Source organism: Thalassophryne amazonica, chromosome 20 (assembly GCF_902500255.1).
Source record: "Thalassophryne amazonica chromosome 20, fThaAma1.1, whole genome shotgun sequence".
NCBI lineage: Eukaryota > Metazoa > Chordata > Actinopteri > Batrachoidiformes > Batrachoididae > Thalassophryne > Thalassophryne amazonica.
Genome location: NC_047122.1, coordinates 42,587,083 through 42,605,773, shown reverse-complemented (window position 1 = coordinate 42,605,773; position 18,691 = coordinate 42,587,083). Strand labels below are relative to the sequence as shown.

At 39.9% G+C, this 18,691-nt stretch overlaps 1 protein-coding gene across 2 annotated transcripts in view; it reads right to left on the bottom strand.

Annotated features, from left to right (window-relative positions):
* grhl2b (grainyhead-like transcription factor 2b) overlaps positions 1-18,691 on the bottom strand; it is a 44,031-nt gene that overhangs the window by 1,461 nt on the left and 23,879 nt on the right. The window contains exons 9-14 of one of the 2 annotated variants that reach the window (XM_034160285.1): positions 10,873-11,031; positions 6,253-6,310; positions 5,846-5,985; positions 3,723-3,760; positions 3,435-3,526; positions 101-201 (exon numbers count right to left, since the gene is read on the bottom strand). In XM_034160285.1, the coding sequence (XP_034016176.1) occupies positions 101-201; positions 3,435-3,526; positions 3,723-3,760; positions 5,846-5,985; positions 6,253-6,310; positions 10,873-11,031 (588 nt within the window). The remainder of the gene's footprint in view (positions 1-100; positions 202-3,434; positions 3,527-3,722; positions 3,761-5,845; positions 5,986-6,252; positions 6,311-10,872; positions 11,032-18,691) is intronic. The other variant, XM_034160286.1, reaches the window with a different exon arrangement.

Here is an 18,691-nt window from a genome sequence, read left to right as displayed (position 1 = left end):
GCAGAAAGTGTGGACCTCACTCCCAATGGACATTTTCCCAGGCCTCACTTTGGTGCTCCTACAGGAAGGTGTGTGTGTGTGACGTCACTATGTGACTCACGGCATCCATCAGGCCTCTGAGCGTAGGCGCCTTCAGCATCAGTGCGTCAAACACCTCGTCTGACTCCTTCCTCACGTACAGCAACACTGTGGGGAGAGACCCCACTTTTTAAGCTTTTTTAAAATGTGCTGCTCAAAGTCATCCTGAATTTAGTGGTTCAAGTATAAAAATTGGGTTACAGCTTTAAAAAAATAAGTCAGTATGCTGCAATTCTACACTACACAGATTAATATATATATATATATATATATATATATATATATATATAAATAAACGCAACACTTTTGGTTTTGCTCCCATTTTGTATGAGATGAACTCAAAGATCTAAAACTTTTTCCACATACACAATATCACCATTTCCCTCAAATATTGTTTACAAACCAGTCTAAATCTGTGATAGTGAGCACTTCTCCTTTGCTGAGATAATCCATCCCACCTCACAGGTGTGCCATATCAAGATGCTGATTAGACACCATGATTAGTGCACAGGTGTGCCTTAGACTGTCCACAATAAAAGGCCACTCTGAAAGGTGCAGGTTTGTTTTATCGGGGGGGGGGGGATACCAGTCAGTATCTGGTGTGACCACCATTTGCCTCATGCAGTGCAACACATCTCCTTCGCATAGAGTTTATCAGGTTGTCAATTGTGGCCTGTGGAATGTTGGTCCACTCCTCTTCAATGGCTGTGCGAAGTTGCCAGATATTGGCAGGAACTGGTACACGCTGTCGTATACGTCGGTCCAGAGCATCCCAAACATGCTCAATGGGTGACATGTCCGGTGAGTATGCCGGCCATGCAAGAACTGGGACATTTTCAGCTTCCAAGAATTGTGTACAGATCCTTGCAACATGGGGCCGTGCATTATCCTGCTGCAACATGAGGTGATGTTCTTGGATGTATGGCACAACAATGGGCCTCTCGTCACAGTATCTCTGTGCATTCAAAATGCCATCAATAAAATGCACCTGTGTTCTTCGTCCATAACAGATGCCTGCCCATACCATAACCCCACCGCTACCATGGGCCACTCGATCCACAACACTGACATCAGAAAACCGCTCACCCACACGACGCCACACACGCTGTCTGCCATCTGCCCTGGACAGTGTGAACCGGGATTCATCCGTGAAGAGAACACCTCTCCAACGTGCCAAACGCCAGCGAATGTGAGCATTTGCCCACTCAAGTCGGTTACGACGACGAACTGGAGTCAGGTCGAGACCCCAATGAGGATGACGAGCATGCAGATGAGCTTCCTTGAGACGGTATCTGACAGTTTGTGCAGAAATTCTTTGGTTATGCAAACCGATTGTTTCAGCAGCTGTCCGAGTGGCTGGTCTCAGACGATCTTGGAGGTGAACATGCTGGATGTGGAGGTCCTGGGCTGGTGTGGTTACACGTGGTCTGCAGTTGTGAGGCTGGTTGGATGTACTGCCAAATTCTCTGAAACGCCTTTGGAGACGGCTTATGGTAGAGAAATGAACATTCAATACACGAGCAACAGCTCTGGTTGACATTCCTGCTGTCAGCATGCCAATTGCACGCTCCCTCAAATCTTGCGACATCTGTGGCATTGTGCTGTGTGATAAAACTGCACCTTTCAGAGTGGCCTTTTATTGTGGGCAGTCTAAGGCACACCTGTGCACTAATCATGGTGTCTAATCAGCATCTTGATATGGCACACCTGTGAGATGGGATGGATTATCTCAGCAAAGGAGAAGTGCTCACTATCACAGATTTAGACTGGTTTGTGAACAATATTTGAGGGACATAGTGATATTGTGTATGTGGAAAAAGTTTTAGATCTTTGAGTTCATCTCATACAAAATGGGAGCAAAACCAAAAGTGTTGCATTTATATTTTTGTTGAGTATATATATATATATATATATATATATATATATATATAGGATGTCACGGTACAGAAAAGTCACAGTTCGGATTTCGGTTCAGTATGAGTTTGGTACAGGAGCTTTAATCTGAGAAACACAGAGCTGCCAGTACTGTGAGACAAAATGTAAATGTAAGCTTTCTTTTTTCATTAAACGTTTATTAAGTGGATTACATCTCGTCATTCTCTCTGGGATGAATTTACTGTGCAACGCGTTGTTGTTTTTATCTATGTCACGCAACATGTGGAGCCAGACTCCCTTCAATATTTTGTCCATTTTAAGTTTGTTTTACCAACCGAAAGTCCTTCTCCATGGTTACTCTGAACTGTTTTGCCTCCCTCACAGCAGAGGCTGCCGCCCTTTGGGCCTGTCGGTACCTTGCAACTGCTTCCAGAGTTCTCAGAGATAATATATCCCGGAAGGACTCCTTCATCAGTCGGACGGCTTCCCTGACCACCAGTGTCAGCTTCAGCAATGGAAGCTTTGAACATTGTCTATTCTGGTTCAATGCCCCCAACCTCCACAGGGATGCCAGAAAAGCTCCACCGGAGGTGTTAGGTGAAGATCTGTCAGACAGTGGGCTCCTCCAGATGTTCCCATTTCGCCCACGCTATCCATTTGGGCTTACCAGGTCTGTCCAAAATCCTCCCCATCCTCTGATCCAACTCACCACCAGATGGCGATCAGTTGACAGCTCTGACCCTCTCCAGAACATGTGGCCTCAGATCAGATGATACAATCACCAAACCAAACATCGACCTTTGGCTTAGGGTGCTCTGGTACCATGTACACTTATGAGCATCCTTACGTTCGAACATGGTGTTTGTTATGGACAGTCGGTGACTAGCACAGAAGTCCAACAACAAACGACCACTCGTTTAGATCGTTTAGATCAGGGAAGCTGTTCCTCCCAATCGCACCTCTCCAGGTGTCTGTCATTGCCCATGTGTGCATTCAAGTCCCCCAACAGAACACTGGAGTCCCCCACCAGAGCCCCATACGGGACTCCATTCAGGGACTCCAACAAGGCTGAATACTCCGAACTGCTGTTCGGCGCATCCGCATTTTTACTTGGCATACACCTTTTATACGTTTGATTATAAAAGTGTACAGATTAACACAAATTATAAAATTTTTGGCCAAAAATAAAATTTTTACTCATCACAAATAAATAAATAAAATATGTAATTTGCCCAGCGATAAAGGACCTAAACTTTTGCTAACAAAATGTACCTGAACAATTTCTTATTAAAAATGTCACATTTTCTGTCAGTGAGCTTAATCAATTAAGCACCATTTATTGTACATGGCTATAAAAATCTGTTATATTTCAAAAATGTTCATGAACCATTTATTTACTGTATCTTTTTATTATAATGAAGATTAGCAGTGATTTAATCTTTGATATTCCAAACAGAAACAGTGATGGCATCCTGCTGTACCTCTCTTGTGTTTCTCCTCTTTGATCTGTTTGTGGGGCGACGGACACAGATCTTCATCTGATGACCTAAACATCCTCTTCACCAGCACACTCCTGCCAACACGCACACGCACATACACGCACACACACGCACACACACACACACGCACACACACGCAGAAGCCTTTAGTGTGCATATGTAGTGTAATTACATTCCTGTGTGTGTGTCTGCTGGCGGTGTTGGTACCTCTTGTCATTTGCCTATTTTTTTAATGTGTGTGACCTGAGGGAAATGAAGAGTCTCACTCACCCGTCTCTCTCTATCTCCTCTGTGTTGAAGGTGAAAACCTGAAAGTGAATGAAATAGACAGAAATATTGAAGATGAAATGCTCAGTTTTTGACGCAACCTCAAGAATTTAGATTTTAAAACTGTGTTGCATTCTCATGTTATGTTTGTTAGAATGATTTATACTAATGTCTACCCTAATTAGCCTTATTTACGTCACCATAATGTAAACACATTCTGAGTATAAAGTATCATAAAGCAATCTTGAGTCATGGCTGGTACAAAAAACAAATGATCACTTCATCCACCTTCATTTGGTACGCTGCTCCCACTGCTAAGGAGAGGAGCAGACTGCAGCGTATCATCCACACAGCAGAGAAGGTGATCGACTGCAATCTGCCATCCCTACAGGACCAGAGGTGCCAAATCCGGCTTCAGAAAGTAAAAACCCTCCCATGTGTTGCTTCTACCTGTGCACCTAAAACAGCTGATCTCAATAATTATCTTATCCACCTGCCTGAAGAGCTGAACTAATTACAATCAGCTGGTTTATTGGGAAGATGGATGTTGAATCTGGATTTGGACTGTCACATCGCTGGCTAATCACACATCTGGAAGATGAATCTGGATTTGACACCTCTGTACAGGACCTGTACACTTCCAGGGCCCTGAGGCGAGCAAGGAAGATAGTGGCCGATCCCGCTCACTCAGGACATAAACTTTTTGTCATCCTCCTCTCTGGCAGATGGCTGAGGTCCATCAGGACTAAAACTTCAAGACACAAAAACAGCTTCTTTCCGTCTGCAGCTAGACTTATAAATAATGCCAGAGACCCCATTTACCCCTCCACTCCCACAAAGTACAGACTGACCATCCCTGCACTGAAAGGTACTGTACATCTGCATGCCTTTGCACAGCCCCATTCCACTATGTTAGATTTATTTGACAGTAAACATAGTTTTGTGTGAAAACTTACTTGGCAATAAATCTGATTCTAATTCTTAAACTAGACATGCACCCTATCAAATGCAGTGAGTAAAATTGATAATAAATGTGTTCACCCCCCTCAAGATTAATACAGTAACAAAAAAGTTACCATTTTCTAATTGTCTGAATTAAAAGTGCATATTATGAGGATGAACTGTTTAAAATGTGGTTAATTTTGATGCAGCAGGTCAACACAAACAGCACTTCAGTTTTTTTTAGTTTTGCTGTCTGCTGCCTGGACAAGTTTGAGCTTGTTCCAGGGAATAATCTCATCATCAAATACATAACGAAAAATAGAAGCAGGTGTGGTTGAAGTTATATGTAGTTTGAAATCAGGTTGTTTTTCAGTTTCTTTCATTTCAAAAGCCTCGATCTGGCCACTGACCCCGCTGCTGCTTGTTTGCAATATATAAGCAAAGGAAAGCAAAGGAAAGGTGATGTAACACAGTGGTAAACATACCACTGGCATCCATTTCAAAATGAGCAAATATTTGCACAAAAACAATAAAGCTTATTAGTTTGAACATTAAATATCTTGTCTTTGTGGTGTATTCAACTGAATACAGGTTGAAGAGGATTTGCAAATCATTTTATTATGTTTTTATTTACATTTCACATAACGTCCCAACTTCAGTGGAATTGGGGTTGCAAATGAGGTCAGACAAATGAAGAATAGCACATGGCTTTGTTTTATTATTTCTGATTATATTTTAAAAATAATCATAAATTTCGTGGTAGTTCAAAATTGAAAGTCAATGACATTTACTCATTTGTAATTTTTCACTGCCAACCTGCAGTACCTTTTGTGGCCCACCAGGGGGATACCTTCCACATTTTGGGAATCACTGCTATAAATGTATTCGGCTCATCTAGTCTCCAGTATGTATCCATAATAAAAGTTTCAAGTGTGTACAGTGCATTATTTTGAGTTGCTGTGTTTACAAGAAAAAAGAACCCCATTTCATTAATATGCCAATATATATGCCAAATGACCCTAAATTGTAATCAGATTATCTATTCCCCAGGAGGTACCTATGGTGTAAACATCAAGTGTGGACCTTGCATTATTATTGAGTTATTGTGTTGGAAGAAGTCTGGCAATGTATGATAACATAATGCATAATATTGCAGTAGGAAGCATATGATTAGAAAGTTGTACCTGTCCGGCTCTCTGCAGGTTACCAAAGTGAACATCAGGGATGAAGAGGACAGGCTGGGCTTCCAAGTCAGTCATGATCTTGAAAAACGTGGTGGTGGACTTCTTTGGCACAGTTATCACACCGACACCTCCATCTTTCCCTGCACACCCACAACAGTAATAAAAAAAAAGCTTTAGGAGAGAATAAAATGACAGATTTTTCTGTAGCGCTCACAGCAGCTAAAGAGTGATTTGCTTACACACAAAAATCAATAACCCTGGTCCCAATCCTTCACAGGGAAGAAGGGCAATGTTTCCAACATGAATTTGTTCTGGGTAAACAAAACTAACTACGTCCACTGAATCATGCTTCATGTCAGGGTTTTGTTAAAAAATAGGAAGACAGTTATTTCTCATGGAACTCAAACCTTTTGCCTTCTTGCGGAACAATTTTCTTTCTTCGTCCCTTATCTTCCTCTCTGCACCCTGAAAAATGGACAGGGGAAAAAAAAAGAGAGACTGAAGCCATCTGCTGGTGGAGCTGCTACTCCCCTGATAAAACGAAGAGTGCGTGACTGCGTCATTTCTGCCTGAATCACACGCTTACTTAACACTGTCATCATGAAGTGTACACACACCGCGTTTGCCGTGCAGGTTCACCTGTGACTGCAGGTGAAACCACTAGAGGGAGGACTGATGTCACCAATGAACTCCCTAAATCATTCTCAGCAAACACTTCCTTTGAGCAGCTTCCAAAAAAAATCCATTTGAAAACAGATTACGTCTCGTCAAAAAAAAAAAAAAAAAAAACTACCACACATCTCTGGTCATGGTTACCGTTTGTGGCTCCAGGCACCCGAGAGAATATTTGGAAATTCATTAGAGGTATTAGGCTTCACTAATATGAGCAACAATTGGCAACATCTTACTGAGCTGCAAATACTTGCATATTAAATGTTAAAATTATTCCTATAAGTTCTAACATTTTCCCACAATGCAGCAGTAATGAGACTTTTCAGTTTGCATGTCATGAACCACACATCCTGCAAACTAGATTTTACATGATAAGTAATGATGGAGCCAAAATTAAGCTGTTTTGATGTGACACATAAATATAGATGTATTATTATTATTTTATTTATTTATTTATTTATTTTCACTTTCATCTGTCCCCGGTTTAGTCCATGGGCGAAGCAGGTTTTCGGTACCACCTAAGGTGAAAAACAACACTTAGAATCCAGCCTCAGTGTATCATGGCCTACACAAAAATGTATGATAACCATCCCAGGTTGGTAGCTGTAGCCAGGTAGGGATCAATGAAGAATTACACAGAGGTCAAAAACTGCTCCAATCATGTTGAAAACTATATCACATTACTTGTCTGATCATAACGATTCCAAAAAGGTATAGTTTGCACTATCTATGAAGGAATGTTCTGGAGTTATGGGTTCAAAACAGCAAAAATGGTGACAAAGGTCAATTTCAGTTTGTACAGGGGTCAAATATTAAAGTTGCTCCAATTTCAGTAAAGAAAATATGCAAATTATTGTTTGGGTTAATAGGGTTCTAAAAAAGAATAGTTTGCACCATCTGTCATGCTGAGTTATCATATTACAGGGTAACATACAGTGGGGTAAAAACGTATGTAGTCAGCCCCTGATTGTGCAAGTTCTCCTACTTACAAAGATGAGAGAGGTCTGTAATTTTCAACATAGGCACACTTCAATTATGAGAGACAAAATGAGGAAAAAAAAAATCCAGGAAACCACATTGTAGGATTTTTAAAGAATTTATTTGTAAATTATGGTGGAAAATAAGTATTTGGTCACCCACAAACAAGCAAGATTTCTAGCTCTCACAGACCTGTAACTTCTTCTTTAAAAAGCTCTTCTGTCCTCCACTTGTTACCTGTATTAATGGCATCTGTTGGAACTCGTTATCTGTATAAAAGACACCTGTCCACAGCCTCAAACAGACTCCAAACTCAACCATGGCCAAGACCAAAGAGCTATCAAAGGACACCAGGAAGAAAATTGTAGATGTGCACCAGGCTGGGAAGAGTGAATCTACAATAGTCAAGCAGGTTGGTGTGAATAAATCAACTGTGGGAGCAATTGTAAGAAAATGGAAGACATACAACATCATTGATAATCTCCCTCGATCTGGGGCTCCACGCAAGATCACATCCTGTGGGGTCAGAATGGTCATGAGAATGGTGAACAAAAATCCCAGAACTGCACGGAGGGACCTGATGAATGACCTGCAGAGAGCTGGGACAAAGTGACAAAGGCTACACACGACGCAGAGAGGGACTCAAATCCTGCAGTGCCAGGCGTGTCCCCCTGCTTAAGCCAGTACGTGTCCAGGCCCGTATGAAGTTTGCCAGAGAGCATATGGATGATCCAGAAGAGGATTGGGAGAATATCATGTGGTCCGATGAAACCAAAATAGAACATTTTGGTAAAAACTCAACTTGTCGTGTTTGGAGGAAGAAGAATGCTGAGTTGCATTCCAAGAACACCATATCTACTGTGATGCATGGGGGTGGAAACATCATGCTTTGGGGCTGTTTTTCTGCAAAGGGGACAGGACAACTGATCCGTGTTAAGGGAAGAATGAACGGGCCATGTATCGTGAGATTTTAAGTCAAAACCTCCTTCTATCAGTGAGAGCACTGAAGATGCAACGTGGCTGGGTCTTCCAGCATGACAATGATCCCAAACACACCGCTCGGGCAACAGAGGAGTGGCTCCATAAAAAGCATGTCAAGGTCCTGGAGTGGCGAAGCCAGTCTCCAGACATCAACCCCATAGGAAATTTGTTGAGAGAGTTGAAAGTCCATGTTGCCCAGGACAGTCCCAAAACATCACTGCTCTAGAGGATATCTGCATGGAGGAATGGGCCAAAATACCAGCTACAGTGTGTGTAGTGTGTGAAGACTTACAGGAAACGTTTGACCTCTGTCATTGCCAACAAAGATTATGTTACAAAATATTGAGTTGAACTTTTATTATTGATCAAATACTTATTTTCCACCATAATTTACAAATAAATTATTTAAAAATCCTACAATGTGGTTTCCTGGATTTTTTTTCCTCATTTTGTCTCTCATAGTTGAAGTGTACCTATGATGAAAATTACAGACCTCTTTCATTTAAGTAGGAGAATTTGCACAATCAGAGGCTGACTAAATACTTTTTTACCCCACTGTATGTCACATGTCATAGAATTCAATGGATGATGACCTTGTTTGACCTTTAATTTGGAGACAAGGCATTCAACACAGTCAAAACTATTCAATTTATTGATCCTTTTATTTCAATCAATAATTTGCATAATTTTTTGCTGAAATTGGAGCAACTTTAACTTTTGACCCCTGTACAAACTGAAATTGACCTCTGTCACCATTCCTGCTGTTTTTACCCCATAACTCCAGAACATTACGTCACAGTTAGTCCAAACTATACCTTTTTGGAATTGTTATGATCAGACAAGTAATGTGATATAGTTTTCAACATGACTAGAGCATATTTAAAGTTTGACCTCTGTGTAATTCCTCACTGACCCCTACCTGGCTACAGCTACCACCCTGGGATGGCTATCATACATTTTTGTGTAGGCCATGATACACTGAGGCTGGATTCTAAGCGTTGTTTCTTTTCCCCTTAAGTGGTACCGATTAGATCAAAATTCATGACTGGCTCATGGACTATTGCTCGGTGTCACCACAGCAGAGCTGGTACAGGTGGGATTTGGCACATGTTTTACACCAGATGTAAAACATGGCCTTCCTGATGCAATTCCATGTGCTATTTGGAGAAACCTGTTCACTGTTCCCAATTAGCTTCCCGTGCAAGTACTAATCAGGACATTCTCTGCTTCACTTCTGAGATCTGATTGGATAAGCTGTGCTCAGAACAGCATGATTGTGAAATGTAGGTAAAATATATAGTTTCGTAATGACAGCAGAGTAATTCTCGCCATACTAAGCCCCTCAAGTGTTTACATGCACATAAAGGATATTCTTATGCAAAGGGCTGGATGATGAAATCATGATCACAAGAAAAAAGAAATCTGTTGGTAAATCCGCTGAAGCTCTGTGTAATTCGTGGTAACAGGGCAACACAAGACAACACCCACTTACAAAAGTCTGAACACGGAGTGAATCGAAAAGTCCAACAAGTGCAGTATGAGGAAATTTCAACAAAGAGATCAAAGAGACAATATCTGTGAGTTTGAAATGTTCAGACTAACTGAACCTAATAATAGATGACTAGTTCAAAAGATGAAGAGGAACTCAACAAAAAAGATTTAATCAAGTATGAGAGCTCAAATTGTCAGCATTAGCATAGGATTTAGCAGTCTGTCGAAAGGCAAAATAAGCAACAGTTGCTTTGCGTGTGACTTTTAAGCCCTTATATCCGAGAAAGTCTAAAAGAAGTGTGGACATGACTGAAATCAATTTATTATCTGTAACCACTCAGCCTGTGTGAGGGGTGTTGGGGACTAGAACCTATAACAGGGTGCACTGGTCAGTGTGAGGTCAGATCTAGCAGCATGGACTGGTGCATCGACCATGCTATAGAACTGCCATGGATCCTAGATAGGAAACACCAGGCAGATAACAGTCTGTACCCAGGTGAAGTCTGGCCGTCATCTCCACCTTTTTCACTAGGTCTCTTTGGAGGAACCTTTGTTTACCGCTGGAATGATTAGGTGTCAAACAAACAGTTACTTAGGGAGACTCAGACAATGAATATTACGTTCAGCTACAACATTTTGGACATGTGGCGCATTTCTCTGTTAAGTGGACATCCACGTTTCGCTTGGCTGTGGCAGACAGATTGCCCTGGCCGTTACCATCCAGGTCCCAAGATGGTTTCGTGGTTATGGTAGATGCAGTAATGTGGCACCAGCACATGCTCCCAGACTTGATTTGGGAGCCATAGTTTCAAAGGCTTTGAAGAGAGGTGACAAACTGATTAACGTATCCATATTATTCTCATAAATATTATTATTCTGGAGATCAGTTTCTTGCCATTTCTCACCTTGTCACAGAAGACTTTGATCTGTGAGTAGGCTCTGTGCAGTGGCTTGTTGCTGCGGTTGTTGTAGCTGTAGGTGTCGATCTGTATCATCAGAGGAAGACCCTTTACCCCCTTCTGAGAAGAGAAGTCTGTGCTCAGACAGTTGACGGTGATGAAAATCTACCATAAGTGAGAGGAAGACAACGAGATGGGCATATAGCAAATTAAAATGATGAATGATGGTGTGTTAAATGACAGTGTTTCTTACAAATGACTCACTGTTTAAAAAAAAAAAAAGCTGTGTTAAAAAAAAAAATCAGTTTTGCTTTTCTTTTTTTAAAACCTCCATTTGTGCAAATTGGTTGCTTCGTCACCAGAATTCATCAAAAACCTGTAGCTTAATTGTCATGAAACCTGATCTGATTGGGGGGGGGGGGGGGTTTAAAACAGAACTGTTATATTTTAGTAGACTGTGATCCAGGGTGAGAATTTTTCAGCATGTTCTCATGACATATCATATATAAGATATGGTATGGACTATAAGTCACTTAAAAAAAAAATTAGGTTAGAAGATCCTACAACTTATACTCTGAAGCGACTTACATATGAAAAATATTGCGCTGTCATTTATGGCCACAAGCAGCTCCTGTGTACTGAATGAGGTACTGTGATTCACAGTCCAAAGGTGAAGGTCGTGGTCATGCAGAATTAAGATGGATGCCAAACACAAGTAGAAGAAAAAAGAAGATGAAGATCTGACACAGAATTTTTTTTAGAAATCATGCTCTCAAACTGAAAGATCACAGCTCTAGAATAAAACAAGGAAATATAAGTTTCATACAACATGGCACAAGACAACAAGAACAGCAACAGCAGGTCAGCAAGCAAATCTAAGACAAGTGTTTGTGTTATAAATAAATAATGTGTGGTTTTCAAACATTTAATTGGACAGCATAGTCTCATTTGAGGGTGGATGCTAAAGGGTTAAAATAAGACATATGACGCAATAATCCTACATCCAGGGACAGCACTCTGAGTTTTTAGGCAAATTACACAGCAAACAAAGTGAAAATGCAAAGAAAAAGTGCAGATGCTGTGGAAAGTGGACGAAGTGTTGCAATTTGTTTGACCCGGAGCTCAAACATGTCAAGGTGGTTGTGCAGGCGAGAGAACGCAGCTACTCTGTCAAAGCGTGTAACACTTACTGACACGACGACTCTCATTTGCCTTTTCTTTCCTTCTCCACTGGGAATCGAATAAAACTGCACCTTTAGTAACTGCTTCATTGATTACAGCTGAAAACAAAACAGTACACCATTTCTCCATGTGAAGAAACTTTGGATGGCGAAAACACTTCTAATCACTTCACCAGAGAGCTGCATGTCGTCACTAGAGAGCTGCGTGTCATCAGAGCGAGCTGCAAAAAGTTTGTACCCGAGTTTTCAGAGGTGGTGTTTGTAGTTGCCATCTGCCACGCCGGTGTTTGCCAACCCGGACAGTGGGAATACCACCTCAACCGGCAACTTAGCCTCGCGAATGGACAGCAACAACGTCCGAGGCCCGCCCAACGTGGTGAATTCACTGAGGCCGCGCGCTGCGTCATTAAAGCCGCGCGTCACGAGTGCCGCTTCCCCGAGGCCTCGTGCAGCCACCGCGGATCCATCAGCGCGGAAACACTGAGGCCGCGCGGCACCAGCGAAGTGCAGATCCATCCCGGTGACAAACAACGCAGGCTGTTAACATCGGCGATCGTAAAGCTGCCCATAAGCCGACCATGGGGCCTAAGAAGGTTCTGACAGCGGAGGAAGGTGACGATATTAAAAAATCTCTGGACTTTCTATCAGAGGAGATTTCTGTTGTGAAGCAGCAACAGAAATCAATCATGGATCTGGTGGAGGAGGTGAAGGCATTACGGCTCCAGAACGCCGAGAAAGACCGGCATCTGGTGCAGCTGGAAAATAGAGTGGCTGAATTGGAGCAGTACACCAGAATCAACGACGTCATCATCACAGGTCTTCACATCAAACCACGGTCCTACGCACGGGCGGTAACAGATGAGAGCGGAGGGGATCCTAGTGAACAGGAGGTCAGCTCTGTGGAAAAACAGGTTGCTGATTTCCTCCTATCTAAAGGTATAGAAATGGATTTAAATAACATTGAAGCGTGCGACCCTCTGCCCCGGAGAAATGACGGTGATAAACGAACCGTCATCATGAGATTCATCAACAGAAAACACAAAACAGCACTGTTAAAACAAGGCAGAAAACTGAAAGGGACAAACGTATTCATCAATGAACATCTCACCAAACGGAATGCCGACATCGCCAGGAAAGCACGCTTCTTAAAGAAACAGGGAAAAATACAGCACACATGGACGGTAAAATATTCATCAAACTGAACGGATCACCAGAACAAGCAAAGGTTATGGCAATAAGGAACATCGAGGAGCTGGACAAATATGAACAATAGGTATGAGGACTCAAACACATCACAGCACCATGATGCAGACTGGAGCAACCCACTCATCCACATCATCTACACCCGGAGACAAGAGAGACATAATGACTAAGGATAATGATCCGTTTATTTCTGCCCAGGAGTTCTGTCTAGATACATTTAATTACAATAACTCTGCTAACCACCCCTTCGAATCTGAAAATGATCCTGATACCTTTTTCAGTGAGAATATTGTGAGACAGTGCAAATATTTTACAGAAGAACAATTAAAAAATTATAAAATCAATGATGAAGATTTTTCAATTATACATTTCAACAGCAGAAGTCTTTCTCGTAATCTGTCCACTATTAATGATTGTTTGAAAACATCCAAAAAACGTTTTTCAGTTATTGCAATTTCAGAAACATGGTTAAATGAGGATAATAAAGATCTGGTATATCTTGATGGTTTGAATTGTTCCTGGTTAATAGGCAGACGAGAAGGGGCGGAGGTGTTGCATTGTTTGTAAGGTCAGATTATAACTGTAAACTCATTAAAAACATGTCATTTACAGTGGACCACGTCATGGAATGTGTTACCATAGAAATTACATCTATAAACACCAAAAACATAGTTGTTAGTTGCATTTACAGAGCTCCTGGGACAAATATTGACACCTTTGAAGACATTATCTTAGGAATGTACAACAAAATCAACAGAAATAAGCATTTATTTGTCTGTGGAGATTTCAATATAGATTTTTTAAACCCTCACAATCATCCACAAATTACCTCATTTATAAACACCTTGTATTGTTTAGGACTGTTTCCAACCATCATTCATCCTAGCAGAATAACTATGGATACAACAACTCTCATTGACAATATTTTAACTAACGTTATATCCGGTAATCTTAGTGGGGGACTACTGGTCAGTGATATCAGTGATCACTTGCCAGTTTTCTCAGTCTTTGCATTGGAGGGTTGTTGTATGTATCGAAGCAATATCAAATTCATGAGTAGAAAAGTAACACCTGAAACAATTGATAATTTAAGGGAGGATTTATCAAGTCAGAATTGGTCAGATGTTTTTGTTGATGATGTTGACAGGTCATATGATGCTTTCATTTCCATTTTTTCCAGTTTGTATAATAAACACTGTCCATTTGTTGACAAAATATATAGAAATCAATATAGCAACAAACCATGGATAACTAAGGGGCTTCAGAGGGCATGTAAAAAGAAAAACGTACTATATAAACATTTCATAAGCTGAAAGTAAGTATAAAACATATAAGAATAAGTTAATCAATATCATGAGACTCAGTAAAAAAATATATTATAATGAGTTACTTGTCAAAAATAGAAATAACATCAAAAACACATGGAACATATTAAATGAAATAGTAAAAAAGAATAGAGTAACTAGAGATTATCCTTCATTTTTTCAGAGTAACAACTACATCACGATTGATAACGACGAGTCTATTGCTGAACACTTTAATGAATACTTCGTTAATGTGGGTAAAAATCTTGCCAGTAAAATTGACTCATCAACTAATAACTTCTGGGTAAATAATTCAACGTTTAACAAATCTGTTTCAATGTTCATTGGTGGTACTCATGAAAGGGAAATACTTGATCTGGTTCATGGTTCAAAAAGTAAGAAATCGACTGATTTTAATAATTTGGATATGGCTTTATTAAAAAAAGTTATTGATTGTATAGTAAAACCGTTCAATTATATTTGCAATATGTCACTAAGTACGGGTAAATTTCCTTCTCAAATGAAAATAGCCAAAGTAATTCCTCTGTTTAAAACTGGTGACAAACACACATTTTCTAATTATAGACCTATATCACTCCTGCCACAATTTTCCAAAATTTTGGAAAAAATATTTGCTAAAAGATTAAATGATTATTTACTGAAGCATAACATCATTTGTGAAGAACAATATGGATTCAGAAGGTCTCGAACTACATCACATGCTTTGATGGACTTTGTGGAAAGTATAGCAACTGCAATTGACAATAAACAATACGCAATAGGTGTTTTTTTTATTTACAGAAAGCGTTTGACACAATTAACCATGGAATACTATTAAGTAAACTGCAGAAATATGGAATCAGAGGTCTGGCATATGAATGGATAGCTAGTTATTTACAAGGCAGATTTCAGTATGTTCAATTCAATAATACAAATTCTGAACTCAGGGATGTCACATGTGGGGTGCCGCAGGGCTCAGTGCTGGGTCCTTTGTTGTTTATAATCTATATAAATGATATAAGTTGGGTGTCGAGTTCACTGAGATGTGTCCTTTTTGCGGATGATACAACTGTGTTCTGTAGCGGTGAAAATCTTGAACAGCTTCTGGACATAGTGGAGAAAGAACTGGAAAAATTTAAGGTTTGGTTTGACGCTAATAAGTTGTCACTCAACCTTGGGAAAACTAAATGTATTATATTTGGAAATAAACGGGCACCCAAATGTAAAAATTTAACTATAAACAATAAGGAAATTGAGTTAGTAACAGAGAATAAATTTTTAGGTGTTATAATTGATAATAAACTTAGCTGGAAACCACATATAAATTATGTGAAATCAAAATTGTCAAAAACTATAGCCATTTTGTATAAAGCCAAAGACCTACTGCCGCAAGAAGGGTTACTTACTTTATATCATTCTCTGATGGTACCATATATGACATATTGTGTTGAGTCATGGGGAAACACTTACAAATCAAATACCAATCCAATATTCCTTTTGCAAAAACGAGCCATACGAATCATCTGCAATAAACAATATCGTGAACCAACTCATTCTCTATTTGTATCTTTAAATTTATTAAAATTCATAGATTTGGTCGATTACATTACAATTCAAACTTTATTTCGAGCGAAAAACCAAGCCTTACCGAGACATGTCCAGAGTCTGTTCCAATTGAGGGAATCCAGATATAGTTTAAGAGGTTGTGCAATTTGTATGAAACCACCAGTAAGAACAAATGTAAAGGGTTTTTGTGTGTCTGTGGTTGGGGTGAGGAAATGGAACAAATGTTCAACAGAGGTTAGAATGAGTAGTACCTTAGTAAGATTTAAGAAACTACTCAAAAAGAACATCATGTCTAAGTATCATAAAGAAGCAAATATAATTTGATTTATGGAATGTTCAATTTATAAGTGGGACTTATTGTATATTTGAATGTGTGGGTATGTATATGTGTATGTAGATATATAGATATGGGTAGGTGTATATGTATATGTATATAAGTGACTGTGTATATGTATGTATATATTTATGTTTGTAAAGTATATAGGTATATATGGCACAGCCCAAGCAGAGGGTCACCCCCAAGAGCCTGGTCTGCTTGAGGTTTCTTCCTTATAGGGAGTTTTTCCTCACCACAGTTGCCTAGTGCTCGCTCTGGGGGTTGGTAAGGTTAGTCCTTACTGGCGTAAAGTGCCTTGATTCGACTTTCTTGTGATCTGGTACTATATAAATATAATTATAAATGAATAGTATATTGATGTGTATGTCTGTGTGTCGACATGTAGTAGTGAATTTGTATTTATGTAAATATGACTGATTAGAATTGTTGGACTTGTACTAGCAGGGGTGGGCGCTAATAAGCTTTGCTTCAGCCCACACCCTTTCGGACTCACTAGTTTTGTCTGTGTTTGTTTGTGGAATTGTTCAATTTTTTTTCTATTTGAATATTTTGTGTGCCGAATAAAAAACTTTGTCACTTGAAGTTATGCTGTATTTGTACGGCGCAATGGGAGGCTGTCCCCAGAAGTGGTCCAATCCCGCGATATCACACAGGGCTTCAAATGAGACTGCACTGCCCTATTACAATGCATGTTTACCTCAACTATAATTTTCTCTTCAGAGGCCAAAAGAAGCTGTTTATTTGCATTTTGTGACTGGCACAATAACATTAATGAGCTCCTTAGCTTCTGCTCACTAAGGTAGTGTTTTTGTTATAAATAAATAATACAGCAATTAAATTAATTTTGCTTCTATCTGCATGAAATAAATTTGACTAATAGACCGGTGCAACTTATATCTGTTGTTTCACTTTACAATGTATTTTTGGACAGATGCAACTCATACTCCAGTGTAACTTACAGCCACGTAAATACGGTAATAGATAAATGTCCAAATAAATAAATCATACATATGGTAAAAGGGCTGGAAAATAGGTTGAAGGTCTGAAGAATATGCTATATTCAGTGCCCCTCAAGTTAACTGCTTGTCAAACTAATGCACAAAAGCACCACCACAACTCAAGTTCTAACTCTAATTCAAGTTCTAACTCTTTTGAGTTGTGTGTCCCTGAGCTCATAATGAACAAAGGTGATTTTTATTCATCAAGCAAAGATATTTTGTCAAGTACCTAAATGTAAACATTCTTTGAAGCATTCATAGAAGTATTCTCACTAAAAATGTCAGCGAGGCTCCAGACTAAGATGCTGTTGCTTGAAAAATGTCTTAACCTATAGACGTGACTGCCACCTGCTGGATAGTTAGTGGATGGTGGATTAATGATGGATTAGGAACAGGTGTGGTTGTCAGTGGGAGAGACAGATTGTTCGATATAGAAATGTACTAAATTGGAGAAGTAAACATTTACTTGCTGACTGTTTCAAAGCAGTTGCTTTCTTAAACTCAAACATGTAGTCATACCCGTGGAAATGATTTTGAACAGATTTCGCTGAGAAAGTAAGAAAAAGCTTTGGTACGCAGTGAACTGTGCTGATTATTGTACTGCAGTTATATTCTAAAACTCAAATAACACAGTCATACCTCCATATAAACCGGTGGTAAGGATTATGCATGATGTCACCAGGAAAGAAAGCACCAAGGGAGAGAGTCAAGAGAAGTAAGCAATAAATTGGGTCCTGATTGTTACACAGCTGTTACATTATAAAACTCAACTAACATGTTCAAAAAGCCACACAACCCCACAGAAAGGATTTTGTATGAATGCTGTGCTGGTTCTGTTGGACCTCACAGCAGCCTTTGATACTGTGGATCACACAGTACTTGTTTCCCGGTTAGAACATTTTATTGGCATTCATGGTACTGCACTTAAGTGGTTTAGATCATATTTGGCTGAAAGGAGCTTTTCTGTCATGATTGGGGACCTCTCCTCATCAACTGCTCATCTGTCGTGTGGTGTGCCGCAGGGTTCTGTCCTTGGGCCAATTCTATTTTCTTTGTACATTCGGCCATTGGGGTCAATTATAACCCACCACAATCTGTCCTTTCATTGTTATGCAGATGATCTGCAAATCTATTTGCCTGTGAGGACTAATGGGAGTGATGCTTTGTCATCATTATTTAATTGTATTCGCGATGTAAAGCAATGGCTGTCCCAAAACTTCCTTTACCTGAATGATG